Source organism: Cygnus atratus, chromosome 3, assembly GCF_013377495.2.
Source record: "Cygnus atratus isolate AKBS03 ecotype Queensland, Australia chromosome 3, CAtr_DNAZoo_HiC_assembly, whole genome shotgun sequence".
NCBI lineage: Eukaryota > Metazoa > Chordata > Aves > Anseriformes > Anatidae > Cygnus > Cygnus atratus.
This window is the reverse complement of record NC_066364.1, coordinates 98,275,849-98,295,102: the sequence shown is the minus strand read 5'-3', so window position 1 is coordinate 98,295,102 and position 19,254 is coordinate 98,275,849. Positions and strand designations below refer to the sequence as shown.

The window sequence follows — 19,254 nt, the reverse complement described above, 5'->3', positions numbered from 1 at the left end:
ACTTCGCGAAATCTTGACTCAGCTCCCACTTTTCCGTAGTGGATTACATTGTTAGATGGTTTGGGGGCTGGAGAATACTTTAACAACCCTTGAAGAAATACTTTCACAAGCCTCAATTTGTCGCTGAAATACTTCTTACTGCAATAGCGTATTTAATTTATGTGCAAATGTTAGTTTATTCCACATTTATAGCAACTGCACACGCAGTTGCTCCAGCTTGTCGATAAACCAGGTATTTCAGCTATCCCTGGGCAATATGGCATGGGTGAGCGTGCTGTTTGAGGGGACTCAGGCTTTGATTCCCATTCACCTCAGCTCTTCCACCTCAGGGAAAAATTTTGGGGGACACGACTGAGCAGGGCCACGAAGGCTACAACGCCCCCTGAGACCCGAGAAGCGGAAGTCGGACGGGGCCTGCAGCTCCCCGACTTTGGCCTAAACGTCTTCCAGCCGCTGCCGAGCCCCGGGGGCAGCCGAGGCGACGCCGAGCCGGCCCCGGAGGACGACGAAGCCCGGCTGGGGCCTCGAGAGACCCGGCTTCACCGGGCGCCCGGGGGGGGGGTGCCGGTGCAAGGCAAGGGGCGGTGGCCCCGGGTGCCGGGCACACGGTGCGGCCCCGCTCCGGCGGACGGCGGGTACAGCAGCCGTCGGCAGGGCTGGAAGTGATAGGTGGCTCCATAGCTCAGTGGTTAGAGCACTGGTCTTGTAAACCAGGGGTCGCGAGTTCGATCCTCGCTGGGGCCTCTCCAGCTTTTCCCTTCTATAGTTTTTTTTTTTTTTTTTCCTGCCTTTTCTCAGGAGGTGATTTTCTGCCGGAGCCGCTTCCCCTCTGCTGGGCGGGTCTCGGTCCTACCCCGCTCCGAGTGGAAAACACACGCGTGGCCCCGGGGACGGCCCTGCCCTGACGCGGCTGGCCGCCCCCCAGGCACCCAGGCAGCAGGGGCCGTGTCGGCCTAGGGCCGGCCTAGCTCCACGGCTGCGTCCCGGAACAGCGAGTCCAGAAGATGGCAGCAGGAGAAAGCCCAGGGCGGTTCCATCTTGAGCTGAAGTTGCAAAATGGTGTAGTTGGCTTTGGCTCCATGTTAGCCTGACGGGAGGAGGTGCGGGCCCAGCCCAAGCCAGGCCATGGCTCCGCAAATCAAGCAGATACACTTCTCTGGAACAAACACACTGCTGCTGTTTTGTTACTCTCCAGCTTACACCAAAAATAACACAAAAACCTTTCTCTCCAAATCCTTGTGCACAGTAACGCCCGTGCATGAGGGAACTCTGCTATTGCCATGGTGTCTGCACCCCAGGAGCCCTCAAGGCTGGAGCCCTGGCTCTAACACCTCCTAAACTCACAGAGAGAGAAAAGACTTGGCAAAGGAGAGGTGGTGTGCCCAGGAACCTGCCCCTGGCTGCACTAGGTGCTTGCTGTTCTGCAAGGTCCATTTTTCTGCTCCCTCTGGACACCCGTGTACCTGGCAATGGGGGGAAAATCAGCTTGGTGCAGTTTATGCAGTGGAAGAGGTGTAAGCAACACAAACTGCCCCCATGTCATGGCACGCAGAAGGACAGAATCCAGTTGCAGGTTTTGTGTTCAACTAGAAGCCTGATTAATCGTTCAATTCAGTAGCTCAGCTGTAACTGGCTTTTGGGGGAATTGCCTAGTTTCTGTTCTTTCAGTTTGGGTTTTGATGGGTTGGTGGGATTTTTAGATTTGCTGAACATTTCCAAGTTCATATCGAATCCTTTGGAACCTGCAGGTGGATCTACAACTTAAATACATTTTTTTTTAATGTTAATTGTATTGTCACCTGCAAGACAACTACTTTTAAAATATACTTGAACTGAAATTCAGTGCCAAGGACCAAAAAACTAACCATGCCAAAAGAAAGGTGAGGCCAGTGACATATTCTTGCATTAAAGATCCAAATCTTGAAATCTGGAGGAAGTTGGATTTATTAGACAGATAAACATGGTCAAAACTTAACAGTGAAAGTCCATCAGACTCTCATAACTACTTATGTCAAAAAAGGACATCACAGCAGCATTTGCAAAGAAAGTTGGTATTAGGAAGTTGGTGCTGTTAAGGTTTAATGGAACATACAAAGACCGCTAACGCTGACATAAATGGAGGAGTGCCTGAGAGCAACATTGAGCTCGTCCATGAAAACATATTGGCATAACAAATCAACTGATTCTCTTTTATTTAGTTGCTATTCAAAATACTTGTTTCACCATCTTATAAATGACTTTTGCTTTTTCAAAAGCTGCTGCTTAATCTACTCTCTTTCCTCGTCTTCTCCAGTTTCTCTTGGTTTGTGCTGCTTTCTTCGGAAGAAGCTTCTTGCTTCCAGTTAGGTGGGAGCTCTTCTTTTTTGGCACAGATGGTGCTGGTGTAGTTCTGTCAACCCTCGCAACCTTCTTTTTCTGCTTTGACCTGTGATGTTCATCTTCAGCCTTGATTTTCTGTGTCGTTTTACTGGATGGAGCTGTTCTCACAGTTGATGCTTTTATTTTGGGGGATGGTGTCTTTTTAGATTTCTTCGAAGAAATTGTTGAGATGGCTTCAGCAGGGGTAGAAGATTTTTTCGGAGGTTTGGTTGAAGGTTCATTAAGCAACTCAAGGACAGTCTCTGAGAAAAGCAATTAAGATGTTTCATCATCCCTGCTTTAAGGCAGAAGGCTAATTTAGAAAATTACTGATATAAACCCTTAGTAGAGGTATAGCTAAGAAAAAAAATCTAACATTCTAGGAAAAGAAATACAGACTGTATAAATATCTTTTCTTCTACCAAAAGACCCTTGGGTTTCTTGGAAATTAAATTTGTTTAATCTTAGAAAGTATGAATTTAGGAAAATAAGTCCAGAAAGAATATGATGAGGCCTTACACACTGCTCTTTGACAAACTTAACAGTATGGACTTTTCATGTTACGCTAATATCTGGAAATCCCAGATAAGAAGACTTCAGCTTACTGAACATTTTCTACTCAATAATACGATGCAACCCCTCCTCTAGTTGCAAAGGACCTAAAACAGAAAAGCCAGAGAAAGGATCAACTCCCCTAGATTTACAGAGAAGGGATTATGTTGTTTGACCCGAGGAGCTTGTCACAGAGCACTCAGGACAGGCACTCAGAATTTCCCAGACCAAATGCTTACATCAAAGCCACCAACTCTTTTGTGATGCCTGTTTACACTGTTACTTGACAACATTTAGAAAAATTCAGAGACCGGGGTTAAGAAAAGGTACAGCATCTAGCAGACAACAGAAGCACACATTAAAACATGATTACCTAACTTCAGGACACGTCCTGCTCAGTGCTTTAGTTTTTAAGATCACTAGCAATGTTAATCACATAATATGTAAGACTTGACAGTTTTGTTTCTTGGTGAAATTTAAGCCTAACAACTTACTTGCACGTGGAACAAATGGTATCCGTTTACTCTTTATTTTCACTGGAACAGGCTTGTATTTACACTTCCCTGGTGGAGCTCTCCTTGAAAAACAAAAAGACATGCAGATATCTGAGAAATTGTTAGGAAGTTTGTTTATTCCAGATGCATATATCAGCCTCCCTACACACACACACATCCCTTGCCTCCACCAGAACATATATAAAAGGACTTTAGGCACCTAGATTGCTTAAAGGTGGAATTTGAGAGCTTAATTCAGGGGTACAAACTGTAAAATCCCTGCCTGAATAGCAGTAGCAGCTGGAAAACTACAGTTTCTCTTCTACCACCCTTCTGGTAAGCTTTCTGCCATCACACAGTCTGGACTGTCTTTATTCAACACTGATAGCTGAATTGTCAGCCTATGGGATACCGGCCTGCCTGCATGGCCCTGTGGTTCACCACTGAATTCAAGGGTGCTGATTAGGTGCGTTCAGCTACGCCCTGCTGCTGGAGGCACAGCACAACACTGGTTCCAGAAGCTTGGTGGTGTAATGCATTGATTGAACTCCAGCCTAAAAAGCCAGTTTGGGTTGTTCTCTCCCCCTGGTTTGGAGAAACAGCCAGGTTCTGGTTGTTGCATCCCACGCTGAGGTGGAAGAGTCTTATATGTATATGCTTGCGCATGAGGCTTGTCAATGACAGAGTGCTTTCCTCCCACTGATGGTACAGCATAAGGAACTCCATCCATGTGAGAGAATATGCCCACCCAACCCCACAGAAGTTGGTGTGACGTTCAAAGGGCGCTGCTTCAGACACAACACAGTACTGCCGCAAGAGCTGAGCATGAGGAAGGAAAGGAACAGGCAAAGAAACTCTATCCCAGCTCCTCTCCTGGCACTCCCTGACAGCTTCCTACAATCCAAAGCACCCCCAAAAAAGCATGTTCCATGACAGTAAGGTGGGGGTACAGAGACCTACATTTGCTTATGTTTTTCCGTTCCCCACCAAAGGATCTGCTGTAAGATAAATAAGAACAGGCTCTTCCAATTTGGCATGCTTGGTAGCACAGAGCAAAGCAGAGCATGACCTCAGGCATCACATTTTCTTGTAATTAGTGTTCTCCATCAGACATGGGCAACTGCCAAGGAAGTGCTTCCTCCACATCATTTCAATTAAAAAAAAAAAAAAAAAACCTACCAAAGCAGGGTTGATAGTGGCTTTTTTTTTTTTCCTTCTGCCTCTCCAACTTTTTAAGCACCTTCTAACACCTTTTCCTTCCACTCCTAACTGGGAGGGAGGTGGAGGGGGTGTTGGTACCAGTCAGGGAAGAGGCACGCCAGCCCCTCTGATGTCTCCGAGAGCATGGCTGGAGAGGCAAGCTGACATGGGGACACCAGGCTCTGATGCCATTCATTTTCCTGAAAGGTTCATAGGGAAGCCAGAACTGCCCTCAGGCAGATGCCAGTGCCCCCACCAGCACTTCAGAGCAGGCGTTTGTGTGACTTACTACCCTTGCTGAAGCATGAGCTGGAAGCAGGGAGCATCCAGGCTGGACTGAACAGGACTGCGCCTGTTAGGAGGAGCCTATTGTCCCAGCCACAGCACCCTGTGGGACGGAAATGGAATAATCCCATAAACAGCATGAAATTGCAGAGGGGAATGGAAAAATCTCTGCACGTGGTAAGATCAGAAGACCAGTGTGCAACCGAGGATCTGGAGGTGTTAGGACTCAGCTTCAGAAGAAAGCTTTGCACACCCTGGACAAGCTTGTAAAGTATCTATTTAACCAAACAAGCGAGGGCAACACTGAGCAGCACAGCACCCAGGCTGAGGGGAGACAGAAAACACGTGAATAAATTCCAGAGTGCCAAGGAAATAAGTGCCCGAACCTGCTCCAGAAATAATGGGTATGAAGCTCTAAAAAGCACAGGGAAGAGCTGGCTTCTTTCCAGAAAGGCTTTCAGGGCAGTGAAATCATCATGCTTTCTGCCCCCTGTGGAATCAGCCTAACGTGGTGCATTACATCTCCTCCTGGAGAGGCTCCCACAGGCTGCTTGGGATACAGAAAGCTGCATGTCTCCCTTTACAGCTAGAAAGAAGAGGATTTACCATTCTGATAGTCTTCATGAGACAGTAAGGAGTGGCATAGGGGCTGCGTGGCTTTTATTGATGAAACAGAGCATGCTCAAATAGTCAGCGTTTATGTGAGTTCACCATATTTTATTTTTAGAGATTAAAATGTTACATTTGGTCCGCCACAGCTCATGCAGCTCAAAGGCTTCCTGGCAGACAATAAGCTGTTAAAGACAGGAGGCTCCTTGTAAGCAGTTACAGCAAATGCACCTAGAGTAAAGAACTCGAGGTCCTATTCCCACCACCTTGGCACAGAGCTCAGGTCAACTACCTAGCTTTGGATTTTTTGGATTTAGCTTCCCAAGAAAGCACGTCTTGTTTTCTTCGTGGTGTTAGTGTCTGAAATCTCAGCAACAGCAGACAGACACTTTATCTTCTTTACAGGGTGATTTGAAAAACTCATTTAATGCTTTTTTAGCATGATCCAAAAAATGCTTTAAGTAAGAGCCAAAAGTTTAGTAGGGGAAAAAATTGCATAAGTATGCTTATTATTGTAAAACCAGACTTTTGCAGGGATAACAACTTCATGGGGAAAAAACATTTTGCTTGGAAAACTTGGGTTCAGGCTCCAGTTATTTGAACACTGCATGAACCACCAGGTTTCTTTTTCCCTCATTAGAGGGCTTTGCAGCTAAACTGTTGACTGCTTTTTAAACTTTTGTTTACTAAAAATAATCAAAATACATCGCAAATATGTCATTTCAGGTCTCTGCCAATTAAGGTAAGCCTTTCTGCGATTTCTCATTAGACAATTAGTTTCCACCGATTTCAGGGAGAATTGGGTATTTAACCTGCAAGAAATGATCTTGCAACCTGTTTCCCCCTTCAGCTTTCATTTTCATCTGTGCAAGATCTTCCTCAAGGTCTCTGCAATGAGAGCTAGTCTTCCTTCCCAGTTTCCATGGAGGGGAGGATTTTCACATGGAAAATTAAACAAGGATTCAAAATTACTCATCTGCCTGCCATGTGGTGTTTCTTAAGGGCACATGACATTGACTCCTGCAAGCCAGTTTTCCTTTGCATACCTTTAGGGACAGACATCCCTCCAGTCCTTCTGCCAAGTCAGAAACGGCAGTAAGTCATGGAAGAATCAGTACTTTTCAATTACTTAATGATCAGCAAAAGATCACTATTAAATGGCCCGAGAGAGATTCATAGCTGATCTTGTCAAATGCCACTGGCATTGCAGAGTTCACAGGAGCCTAAGAGGCTGACCACAGTAGAGCATTCTACATCTGTTTTCCATTTAAATCGCGTTAGCAGCAGAGAATGGTCAGTGCTGCTTTGACCATCCAGAACACCAAAGTCCTTTGTAGACAGAAACTGGGTGGCATGAGGGTTGTCAGTGCCTTCTTTCTCCAACAGATGCACGGTGCCCACATCTCTGGGCGGAAAGTCACCTGTCTCTGCACAGCCCATCCTGTGCCTGCTTGTGCAGGCTGGAGGACAACCTCTCAGGCACACCTGAGTCAGAGAATACAAGTCCTGGTAGGACATGTGGTAAGAGAACTGATTTGTGTCTTTAATTTGCTAGTAAAAAAGAAATAGTTTCAACCTTTCACAGTTTAGTCTAGGTTTGAACTTATGAGATTGGCCAAGAGCCATAAAGACCGTAACTATTTGCTTTCATGTTGCCATGCACCACCAGCCTTTTACTGTGTTTTACTATTTCATGGCTTATCAATTCATTTTCTGCCCTCCATTTCATGATGGAAAGGTAATTGCTGGCCAGCACAAAGTTGTTTGTTTTTTTGGTTTTTTTGTTTTGAGAGAGAGAAAGAGGAAGAGAAGAGACATTAATTTGCTGATACCAAATTAATTTTGTTTAATTTTTAATTTTACAAAATCATTGGTTCAAGTGTAGGCAAAACGTTCTCCCTCATGACCTTGAAAAATATGGATTGTTGTTTTTAACCACCACTGTGTTATACTTTAGACATGCAAACAAGACGATATTATTTTGATCCTAACTGTCCCAGACCATAAAGATCTGAACTTGGTCCACTTCTGGGTACACAGATACGATAAGTGAGGAGTACGTTCACTGAAACTGATAAAGTTGCACCACACGTACAGTGGGTCAGCAGAAACCAAGGTCTGGATGTAGAGGCTAGTGAGATTATGCATTGGAAATACTTTGCATTCTGTCTACTGTGATAGCTGAAGAATGCAAGGCGATTATAGAAGAACTTGGCAATGGAAAACCATCTTTAATTACTAACCTTGCAGGATCAACAATTTTGTAGAGAGATCCATGTGGTGCATAGGCACTGGGATAAGATGTAGACAAAAAATACAGCTCACCTAAATGGAAGTGAAAAACAAAAAACAGTTTCAGATGCAAGTGCCCAAACTGAATCCTGGTTCTCCATTTCACTCTGTTTTCCGTCTCTTCACTAATTTACGTGGTTAGAAAAGAAAACCCCTTCAGCCATTCCCTCAGTTGTCTCTTACTTCCAAACAGCGGGCTTTGGTCTCACCTTGCCCTATGCAAGTGGACCTGGGAACATCACATGAGCCCCTGGTTGCAGCACAGTTCCACACAGAGCCAGCAGCCCTTAATCAAACAGTGCATGAGAAGGGCCTTCATTACCTCATGTTGGTTGCCTTCCAAAAGGTTACTTTCCTATGTAAAAATACATGTTTTTTAAACTTGTTTGCACCAAAGAAACATCCAGAAGCTACAAATTAGAGGGGGAAAAAAACACACAACAAATATTTAGCCATCTCATAGTGGTACCAAATATATATATATATATATACACACACACACTGAACTAAATTGGCTATCCATGCAAGACAGAAGCTTCTTATTACTGCGTGGCTGCTGAGACCAACTGCTCCTGATGCCTTTCCTTCCTTCAGCAGCCACTAAAACAATATCCAGGCAAATTATAGTAGCTTGCAAAAGAGGCAACACTATTGTTGCATTTTGAATTACATTACAATACCGTATTATTTTCTAAAACAACAATCAGTGGAAGAGACATTTAACATCCCCTCACTCCACATGTTGTTAGAACAGTTAAAAATTGTACATATTTCACAATAAAAGCCTACATCTGACAGATGTAAGCTAGCCAAATGATCTAAGATCTTTCCACAGCAAGCAAAGCTCTTTTCTGCTAAATCACAAAACACCAGAGCTCACTAAAGCACATCTGAGTTCCCTCAGAAAAATTGATGTCACTTTTTGTGGTGCATAGAACTTTGTCAGGAGACCGAGCAAAAGTGAACAAAGTATGCTTTGGTACTTCTACCCTGGTGAAAGTTCTAGACATCACAACCATAGTAATCCTTGGCACTGAGGCATTTCCACTAAGCTTTGAAATTAGCAGCTGACTTCATCCCCAAATAAAGCCTTGGTCTGTAATGCAACAGTGTGAAGTGCTGTTATTGCGAATAAGACTGAGGAATTTGTACTAATGAAGAGAAAAAGATTCAGATAGATTATAACACTGACAGTATAATTTCCAATAAAGTTCTGACTAGCAAGATACTTCACCTGCTTCATCCTCAGCAAATGAGATGATGAATTTGCTATAAGAACTGATCATTCCAGGGAAAGCACAAACTTTAGTACTACCAATGCAGATCTCTCTCTTCTTCCACTTATTTGTCTTCTCATCTTCCTGTAAAGCCATCAGTCGACTAGATGAAAAGTAAAATTCTGTGTTTTATGTTTTGGTTATCAAGATTAGTTCCTGGCAAAGTCATGCATTACTGAAATAAAATGTCAGTGAGCAGGGACTGTTGACTAGCTTTGTCTTTCAGAAAAATAAGCCCAACTGTAAGCAAACTTATCCTAAGGACCCTACCTTTGAACAAGTTTAGATCCTCACCGAAATGTTGTTATAATGGTCAAATCCCTTAATCTAATACACAAACGTTTGGGATTCTCATTTACTGCACCTCAAAAGGTTTCAGGATGCTCTGATATGTTTAAAGTAAGTGCATGTGCAGAATGGGAGATGCAAAGAAAATGATTTGTTTTACCCATTCATGAAATCGCCAAAAATATAGAGACCATTCAAGTTGGGTGATTCACATCCTCTATATACATAACCTCCAGTGACTGACTTCCCCACGTTGCGGCCATATGCATATATTGGAAGAATGTCATCTGTTAAACAAGGAAGCATGAGAAGTGAGTAAAATTACATCCAGAGAAAAATCAAAAAGCAATTGTTCAGTAACACCAACGGGCACAAAAGCAATGAGAAGAACTGGTACAGTTGAATAAAACAGCATAGTAAACATCAATGGGGATTCAGTAATTTACTCCAAGACAGAAATGACCCAGGGGCTTTAAAGAGCTCCCTGTAGCTGCTCGTCAAGGCTTAGTCTTGACGATAAGATGTAGAACCAAGGCTTAGTCTTGACGATAAGATGTAGAACCAAGGCTTAGTCTTGACGATAAGATGTAGAACCAAGATTGTCTACGCCAAGCAAGCAATGGCTGCAGGAAATACTATCTTACAGGTCTGTCATTGCAACAATCATTTTAACAGAAATTGTCGTTACAAATTCCAGTATATCTACAGAAGGGGATACAATCAAAGTCAGCTCAGCATCTTCATAGGTTTGCTGCCATTCTCAGCACAGAACATGCATAAATGTGCAACCTACAAACAACTTCTACCATAAGGCTTCTAAAGATAAAGGTTTTGTCTCTGGCAATGTTAACATCGAATTCAACCCCTTCCGGAAGCACAATATCAGAACCCACAGAATTTTTGTCCTGTCCTCACTTTTTTCCCCTGGATCAAATACCTCATCTTTGATCTTTAATGTTGAGCATAAAGACCACAAATGTAGCTCATTAAAAAATTAACAGCAAAAACTAAAGCGGATGTGTTGTCAGTTGACACTTGGGCCATTGTTAAAAGTGGTGATTTGTTTTTATTTATTTAAGAGAGCCATGTGGGTACCAGCATACCAAAAGAGAAATGTTGATAACAAATACTCGGTGTGTACAAGCTCATGCAAATATTTCAGAAACATGAGCTTAAGACCAGGTGTTTCCTTCCAACAGCTTAAGGGGCTTTATGATACACAGTTCTTCTACTATGCTTTCCAATAATCACTAGTAGCCTCTAAATAAAACAGCATATCACGTTTGTACTTAAACTCAATCCATTGCCTTCCTTGGGAAAACTGTCTGCAAAAGCCACAGGCTTTGACCCTAACCTCCACCTTCAGAACAGTGCATAACAAGGAATTCCCTAAAGAGGAAGGGCAGCATTTCATACCAACACTTAAATGCTGGGGAGAAGGGATTTATGCTCTTAGCAAGTAAGCAATCTCCACTTAACACCCAACACTGGATTATTTAGCTACATGGAAAAAGCCGATACCTATAGTCAACCAAATGCATCAAGTAACCTTTTGTAAGAAGCTTCTTCCTTACCCAAGGAGGAATTACGGCAAAGCTTTGTGTCGTAGCATTCAAATCCCTCCTTTGCTCTCCAGCCATAGTTTCCTCCTTTAACAATGATGTCAATTTCTTCAAACCTGTTCTGCCCAACATCCCCACAGAATATCCTCCCTCTTCCCTTCTTCGTGACAGGGTCCCCCCTGTCAACAGCACAGCGCCACATATTCCTGACCCCATAAGCATAAACTTCAGGGCGGGCCTTGGGATCAGACACAAAAGGGTTATTAGGAGGGATGCGATAAGGCTTGCCATCAGGACTTTCTCCATCCACATCAATCCTCAGGACTTTCCCCAACAATACACTCCTAAAGAGAAAACAGATAAAGAGATATATAAAACCCAACGTGAGAGACAACTGAAAATATGGACAATTCCCTCTTCTTCCCCCTTTCCAAAGGAAAAATTATCTGTCTAAAAGAAATAAAACAACAGCTGGTATGTCTTCCAAACAAGCCACAGAAGACTCTCCCCCCACCCTACCACCCCCATCAATAAATTGGATACCCACAACTTGCTAAACAGAAAATTTTAACTAATTTTGAGATACTGCATTGGACTACTTGCAGATGAAAAAGCACTTCCAGGAAGCACTCTTGCTTTACTCTTCCACATTGTCTCATTTCCAAACCCAGTGTCTTGATGGACAAGCTCAAGTTTTTTGCACATACTCCTACTTACTTGTTCTGAGCATTCCCAAATTTTCCAAAAGGGTCTCCAGCTTTCCCTCCATCCCCTGTGAATACATACATATAGCCATCCACCCCAAAGAGCAGCTGCCCACCATTGTGATTTGCGGCTGGTTCTTCAAGTTCCAAAAGATTCCTAAAAAAAAAAATAAATAAAAAATAAATAAAAAGAATGACCTCCTGATATAGTTAGTAGAAAGACCGGAGGTAGGCCGCAGAAATACTGCATCACTTCTAGAGAAGAAAACAGCATTTCCCATTCGTGCAGACCTTTCAGCTTTGTCAGATATGGTGCAAGGGCTGAGCTGCATCTTCTTTCCCAGGAGCCTGCAGTATAGTGCTGGCTGCATGCCTCACAGCAAAGCTCTTTTCAGTACAGCATCCCTTAATGAACCACGCTTGCCATGAGCCATGCAGCACACTCCTGCTCCGTGCACCATGCCTTTAACCTGCACTGCATTAACACCTTTGTGCTAGCTAGAGTTGTTGCCCTTTAAATAGTGATTGTGACAGGCGGCTTCTCTTTTATATGAGAAGCAGCTGGTGAATCTGAGGGATTCAGGACCATCTCTGGGGGTTTACATGGTGATTGTGAAACGTGAAAGAAAATGTCTGCTATTAATAAATTATTCTCCATAACTAAGAATTAGCCTTGGTGGAGGGATGAACAGGATGGGGACACATCAGATCAAATGAATATATAGTACTATAGTGAAACAGTTTCTACAGTACAAAAAATTTTCAAGGCACTTGTTAACTCCACAATAGGCTTAAAGCTATTACTGCTCTTTAAAAAGGCAGGAGTACAAGACAAAAAGAGAAGATGACCTGAAAGTCTAGGTCTTGGGTTCTATTTTCTGTTTCATGTCTTAGTTTGCCGTGTGGCCTTGAACCAACCTGCCTCTGGTAGCTTTATAACAGCCCTAGTCATGTCCCTAGATCAGGGTGATTGCACATGAACAGATTCTGCAACAGCGAAAGGAAGGGACGGAGGAAATTATTTCTCATCATGGCATACAGTAGCATTCAACATGGACTTCACCTTTCTGAGCGTGGATCAGCTTTGTTGGCATCAGAGGCCAAAACCTTCAATTCGCTGATTCTGACCTTTTCCACTCGCTTCTTATCCATATATGAATAATAGATATAAAATTTCCCATTGTGCTTGTAGTTGGGGTGGAAAGCCATCCCCAAAAAGCCTCTCTCATCCCCTATCCATGGTGTAGCCAGCACTATGCTTTTAATATCCAGAAAGGGCTCCTCCAGCCGGCTGCCGTCAGGTAAGTAGACCCAGACCACCCCCAGCTGCTCAGCTACAAAGGCGCGGTGGGTCTGGTCATTGGCATGCAGCATGAGCACCGGGTTCCTCAGCCCGTTGGCGACCTCGGCCAGGCAGAGCTGGAGGCAGCCCTTGTGGCCCTCCACCACCGAGCCCAGGTTGCGGTTGAGGACGGTGTTCTTCAGCACGTTGGGGAAGCAGTAGTCCTCGTCGTGTAGGTGAAGGAGGTTGCAGAAGTGTGTCTTGTTCCTCTCGCAGCATTCCCGAACGTGCTCATCGCTAGTCAGCAGGCTGATGGCGGAGCGGCAGTTGAAATGGAACTCGGAGCAATAGTCAAAACAAAGCCCGGGAAGGTTTCTTAGAGGCGTTCGGGGGTTTTCAGCATCGTAGAGATGCGCAGCATATGGAGAACATTCCTAGAAAGTAAAAGAAATCAGATGTGTGGCTGTGTACACACATCCAGGAGAAGCCAGGACTCCTCTTCATGGGAGCAAAAAAAAAAAAAGTTAAAAATAAGACAGAGCACAATAAGTCATTTTTGAAGTGGAGTAGCAAAAAGTCACTCAATATACAGCTAAACAGGATTTAGAGGTCAGTAGCAGTTTCCTTTATCAAAGCACAATCAGCTTCACCTAAGTTCCCAAAGGAAGGATGTCTATGGAGGCTGTGTACTCTCCAGTGCTAGAGGTTTTTAAGGGAGTGACAGACAATCTCTTCTACCAACCTGTTCTTACCTTTCCTTTTAGAAATGTCCCTTTGTTCCCTCTACTAGATTTTAAACTTGGTACTCTGTAACTTGTTCTCAACTGATTGAAAGAATTTTTTTTGCTCCCTCACTGCAGCAACCTATTGCTCTACAGAGAGCAGCAGACTTCATACTTAAGACTTCTGCAGACCAGCAGTCCCAAATGTGGGCATACCCTTCAGGTCAGACAGTATCACTGCCTTTTCCAGATATATTTAAGATTTCACTTAATTAAGCCACTTAAGCCCATACCTAAGTTTAATCAAGCGTTAGGAAAAGAAAGAACAAAGAAGTGTGCTTTAATTTGTACCTATATTTAAATTCCTCATCTTCCAAAAAATCTGGGCCAGAATTTCTATAAAACATTTCTATTAAAATCCCACCTATTTATATTAGCAGAAAAAAAAAAAAAAAAGTTGAAAGTGAAGGACCTAAACTCCGCAAAAAGGTTATTTTACTGGTTTTCATGCTGGCAGCCTGAAACAGTTTACCCAGGGCTTTTAGCGGGCAGATATAATAGGAAGTACATGGACAAGTCCAAGAATGAAAAACTATTATAATAGTATTTTTTTTTCTGCTTCATTAAATAAATCTGCTTCATTAAATGAAAATAAAAGCTGGAGCAATTACGTAAGCACTGACACTGTTTTTGTTGCAAGTAGCAGTCATTCCAGGATATTAAGTGTGAAGGCTACAAACATCCATTCTAAACTTAGTCTAGCAAACTGTTTCATTTGCTCACAGGAGAACCCAAGGGTTTTTGGCCACACTAAGAACAGATACAACTTGTAAGTACTCACACACTTTCCAGCTCTTACACAGCAGTAGTAGATTTCTCACTTTTCATTGTGGCCATCTGATTATAAATCTTCGTGGAAGAAGCAGGTTTCCATTGTTTTCAAACCCATAAGGGCTCTCTCCTCTTCCCAAATCAGAAGTCCCCAGGTTGCAAAGGGAAACCAAGTCCCCAGACCTGCTCTTGCAGACTGAGCCCAGCCCCAAACAGCTGAACCACACCATGCTTTTTCCCATGCTTAAAGTCCTACCAGAACATGATGGGCACCAACAGGCCTTGAGTGCCTTCCGTCCCCAAAAGCCAAAGCTACAGGTAAGTGCCTTTGTGTGCTCATATTCGTAAAGGAGAGTAGCTTGGGTACAGGCATTCAACAACACTTGGCTGGCGTGATTGCTCCATTTAGCACTGCACACTCCCTCTGCTTTTGCCAGCATGCACTCACACATCCCTGAATGTATTGAATTTCTGGTTATATCATAGTTTTCACAAAACATGGCACTGATCTCAAGTGATCAGGAGTCAGGGAGAGGCTGCAGCCCACTCAGGACTCACCAAGGAAAGGTGGGGAAGAACAGACAAAACCTAACCTGTGTTGCATTTTGAGCCTGGGAAGCTCCTTCAGTCCCACTGATGTGCTGATGCAGCTGTCTCATCTCTGCTGTGCACAGATCTCCATAATTCACTTGCAGTCTAAAGCTCCTCTTCGTTCTGAAGTGATTAATTTATTAATGTCTTTGAAAACACATTTACCTTCCCTCGGTCAGTGGGAACACAATTAAGCTCCCAGAACAGCAGTCTTAGTGCTACCACCACCAATAAAAAAAAAAAAAAAAGGAAACATCTTCCTCTGAAACAAGGCATCTTCTCACTGCAGAGCTCCACCAGCTCTGTTTTGCTGGCAGCCTGCACTATGAGGGTCTCCCACAGTCTGTCTCAAATAATTGTAGTCCCTGAGCAGCTACCGTGCTTTTCCAGCCATCCGGCTTCCCAGGCATTATTTACCTGGCAAAGAATAGCCTGCAGCACCCAGACCCGGCACAGCTCACCAGGTGGAAGCATTGCTTAGAATCTACATACGCCCCAAGGAGCAGGTGGCCTTGCTGTAGTTATTGGTTGTCTGCCTTCATTTTGCTGAAGCATGCACGAAACAATACAATTAATCCAGCTACTTTATAGAGCAGAAGCTGCCCAGATCATGTTAATGTTTCTTTACTATTTTAAAACAGTTTCTCAGAAAAAAAAAAAGAAAAAAGGGCACACAAAGAGCATGCAAAGTTAGGCCTCAGATGAAAACTGGCTTTAAAAGTAAGTTAATTTGCCCACACCTTCTATCCCCTGCTAACATCATGGCTTCAATCAGCTTGAAAAAGGCTTAGTTGGCCTTTTGTTTTTCATGACCATTTGGTTTTTAAGCCTTTCCTTGAGCAGCTTTCAGAGCACAGAAAAATCCTCTCAGCCTGTGGCCAAACAGCTGTCCTAATGCACGTACCAAGGTTTGCATCCAGGGCATTTTCACAGCCATGCTACTTGTACAACATCTCCTTAAGAACATTTCAGGTAATTTTTTAGAATTTCATTGTCAGTTTTGAGGCTAAAATCATCAAACTACAGAGCTGAGGGTCAGACTCTAAACCTACCAATGCTTACAGAATGCTTAACTAGCAAAAACAAACCCAGATTTTGTGAGATGCAAGCTGAAGTAGCTCTATCAGTAAAACTAGATTGCTTTATAGGCTGCTTGGAAGCCTCTTCAAACCAGTTATAGAAAGAAACACGTTTGGTGTACTGTTACAGCAGGAAATCCATGATGCAGAACGCAACCCCATCTAATCCTCTTCCACCTGCAAGGAGACGCACAGCTCCATCGCTGCCAAGAACAGCTGCCTCTGTGCAGCTATCAGCACACTGCTCACTACCACACCATACACACACACACACACACACACGTTTTCTTTTTTTTTTTTTTTTTTGCCATTCAGTGGTTTTGGCACTGGAGGAACACCTGCCTGAAAGATCCACTTTGTTACAAGGCATCACTGCTATTCCAATCTGCCTCAAAGATGTGGAATTATGCTGGTTTTGCTTTAGAGCAGCCACTGATCATTCAGATTTATTAATAGGCACCTACACTTTTTTTTTTTTTGAATTTTTTTTTGTTCAAAAGAAAAGCTAGTAGCATTTTGTCTGCCAATGCTTCTGGATCCAGTCTTTCTGCCTCAAGTTCAAATAGCATCAGTAAGAAAACTTGCTACCAGGAACAGTTTATCCTGGTACTGCTACACACAACAAAAATAAGCACTTTGCAAAATCACATCTGGTGATATATCAATGCATCTGTCATCGTGTATTTGAGGGTGCACTAAACATGTCAACGCTTCATGGGTAGTGCCTACAAATTATTGTGATACTGCGGAGAGATGGCAGAATGGAGATCGTCATCATTTTCCATCCCTTCCATACGAGATCACCAGTAATATTTTGATCCAGCAAAGTGACATCCCTGAAGTGGAACCATGTACTAGGTCTTTGCTTCTCCACTAATTAAACAGCCAAGTAATATTTGCCAAATAACCCGATTTTATTCCCATGGTTATTACCAACATGACCAGGAACAGCAAGATGTAACACAACTGAAAGTTCCTCCCCAAAGACTGGACAGCAATCTTATTCTAGAAAAAGATGAAGAATCATAACTTACTACTTCGAAAAGCATGAGTACTGATTTGGGGGAGGGGCTGGTGCTACAAAATACATTTATAACAAATGCAGAATTAAATTATGCACTGCAGAAAGACCAACTTAAGTCTAAAGAGACAACAGTCACATTTTTACACTGTTTCCTTTCTACCTGCAACATGCAGAAAGTCTTCCTAAGCCCACCACTGGTGGTTCTGCTGGGACCTGTAAGGCATCATTTGCTGGTTTACCAATTACAAAATGACGAAGAGAAGGCAGCTGTTGCTTTCTCACCCCTGGTGCTGAAAGGGTTTCCATCCCCCAAGCAGATACAAAAATCCCTGCCAGCAACCAAGAGAAGGGAAACATTTTGGTGCACAGATAATGTTCTAGGACTAAGGAAATTTTAACTGGAAGAGTTTTTATATGTTCTTAGTAAAACTAAGTGTGGCTTTTGGCTGCTTGGTGTTTTGGCATGCAGCAAGTCCTGCTCTGCATGACTAACAGTTGTTAAAAAGACAGGTCAGTTCTGCCCTTTATTCAAAAGCTGGGGGGGGGCAGGAAGGGAGAGCCCAGCCAGAGCAGTGCCGTTGGTCTTCTGTCACTGCACCATGCCTGTTTCTGCCAGCCAGGTGGACAGCACGCAGACAGCGCCCATGGAAATGCAGGGACTGAAGCCTTAGGACCTTGCAGCAGCTGCCTGAAACCGCTGCCTAATAGATCTTGTTCTACTTGACCCATCACAACATTTGAAACATTCTCAGCAGGAACGCAATCAAAACGCACCCTTACTGGAACCCAGGGATCTAAATCCTTTCCTGATCATTCTCATGTCGCTGCATCCATCGGAGTTTGTAATCCAGCCCCTAGCAGCTGCAAGCAGAAAATAAATATTGATCTGTAACTCTCCCCTTTGTTACAGGAAAACTAGCAGAGCAGCAGGATTCCCATCATCACCTGAACTGAGCAGAGCTTTCACAGAAATCGTTATTGCTATTAAGTGTCAGTGTGTATTGCCAGATACCACCGAGTGCTGTCCTCACACAAAGCACTTGGCAGAACGCATGCTGAGGATCCAGCACCATTACTCTGTCAGCCTGCTTCTCCCCTGCTCCCACACCTCTTTCACAGCAGGACAGCTAGCTACGAGAGACTACCAGAACCACAAATGACCCAAGAATCAGCCAAAAGCACAGGATACGGGTACTGATTTTCCACCCTACCTGACAGAGAATATCTTTGATATACGTTCCGCACAGCTTACGCCCCCGTGGATCGATGGAATCCATGATCTCCCGGTACTTTGCTGCGACGCTGGTGTCTCTCTCCTGGTCACAGCAGCCAAAGTTTTCATAGGAAGAGCAGAACTCCAAGTGAACAGGGGGCTGGAAAGGCGGCCCATAATCCAGGCACTGAGGGTGCCCCAGGAGACTGCCTACCCAGCATAACAAGGAGAGGCAAAGAAAGACACGTGAGCAAGAAAAGGAAGCTCTAGGGCTGCTGCTGCTCCTTCCAGCACATGGCCAAACGTGCACTTTCTTCAGGGTAGGTTTCCTGAGGTCAGGTATATGGAAATCCTGGGCCTCTTGGTATGATTCAGTCATTCTTTCTGCTTTATGAATTGCCAGCCACAGAGATCAACGTTTGCTCAGGTTTGCTTACATTCTCTCTCCTTTCTCTCTGAAGTTTACTATTTGGCTGGAGAGAAACCTTCCAGGCTGCCTCCTTGGTATTTCACACGTCACATAGCTGAGCCCTCCCCTCTGGGCTTTTCTCATGCCCCTAGAAGGGCTCACTAATCTAATCCCTATAGCTTAGTTTAAATAGGCTAAGAAATCGTTCGCCAAGAAACACAAGCACCATTAAAATGTAACATATGATTCCTACATAGAGAACATGATCGCCTCTCCCCATTTACAAAACACAAGATAAATAGTTCCCAATTGCTAACTACCATTTTACCTGGCTTTTAAACTGGGTCAAACTCAGCTTGGGTTTCTTGACACCACGAATGACACTTGCCTAACTCCACTCTCGCCCAGAGACCATTCTGATCATAACCAAGCTCCTTTATCACATAACCAAGTGTTTTCCTTGCCTGCATACACCGCTACTC

General features: G+C 43.7%; 1 protein-coding gene and 1 non-coding gene across 2 annotated transcripts; one reads left to right on the top strand and one right to left on the bottom strand.

Moving 5' to 3' along the window:
• The first annotated feature begins 671 nt into the window (after positions 1-671).
• Positions 672-744, top strand: TRNAT-UGU (transfer RNA threonine (anticodon UGU)). The gene has a single exon. It is a non-coding gene; the product is annotated as a tRNA-Thr (tRNA).
• Positions 745-2,262: 1,518 nt separating this feature from the next.
• HHIPL2 (HHIP like 2) lies at positions 2,263-18,770 on the bottom strand. Its single transcript, XM_035558874.2, has 9 exons — positions 18,362-18,770; positions 12,685-13,337; positions 11,635-11,778; positions 10,930-11,261; positions 9,516-9,642; positions 9,025-9,170; positions 7,742-7,823; positions 3,405-3,487; positions 2,263-2,621 (listed from the first exon to the last, which is right to left on the bottom strand). The coding sequence occupies exons 1-9, from the start codon at positions 18,740-18,742 to the stop codon at positions 2,263-2,265; spliced, it is 2,307 nt and encodes a 768-aa protein (XP_035414767.1). The 5' UTR covers positions 18,743-18,770.
• Positions 18,771-19,254: the final 484 nt, after the last annotated feature.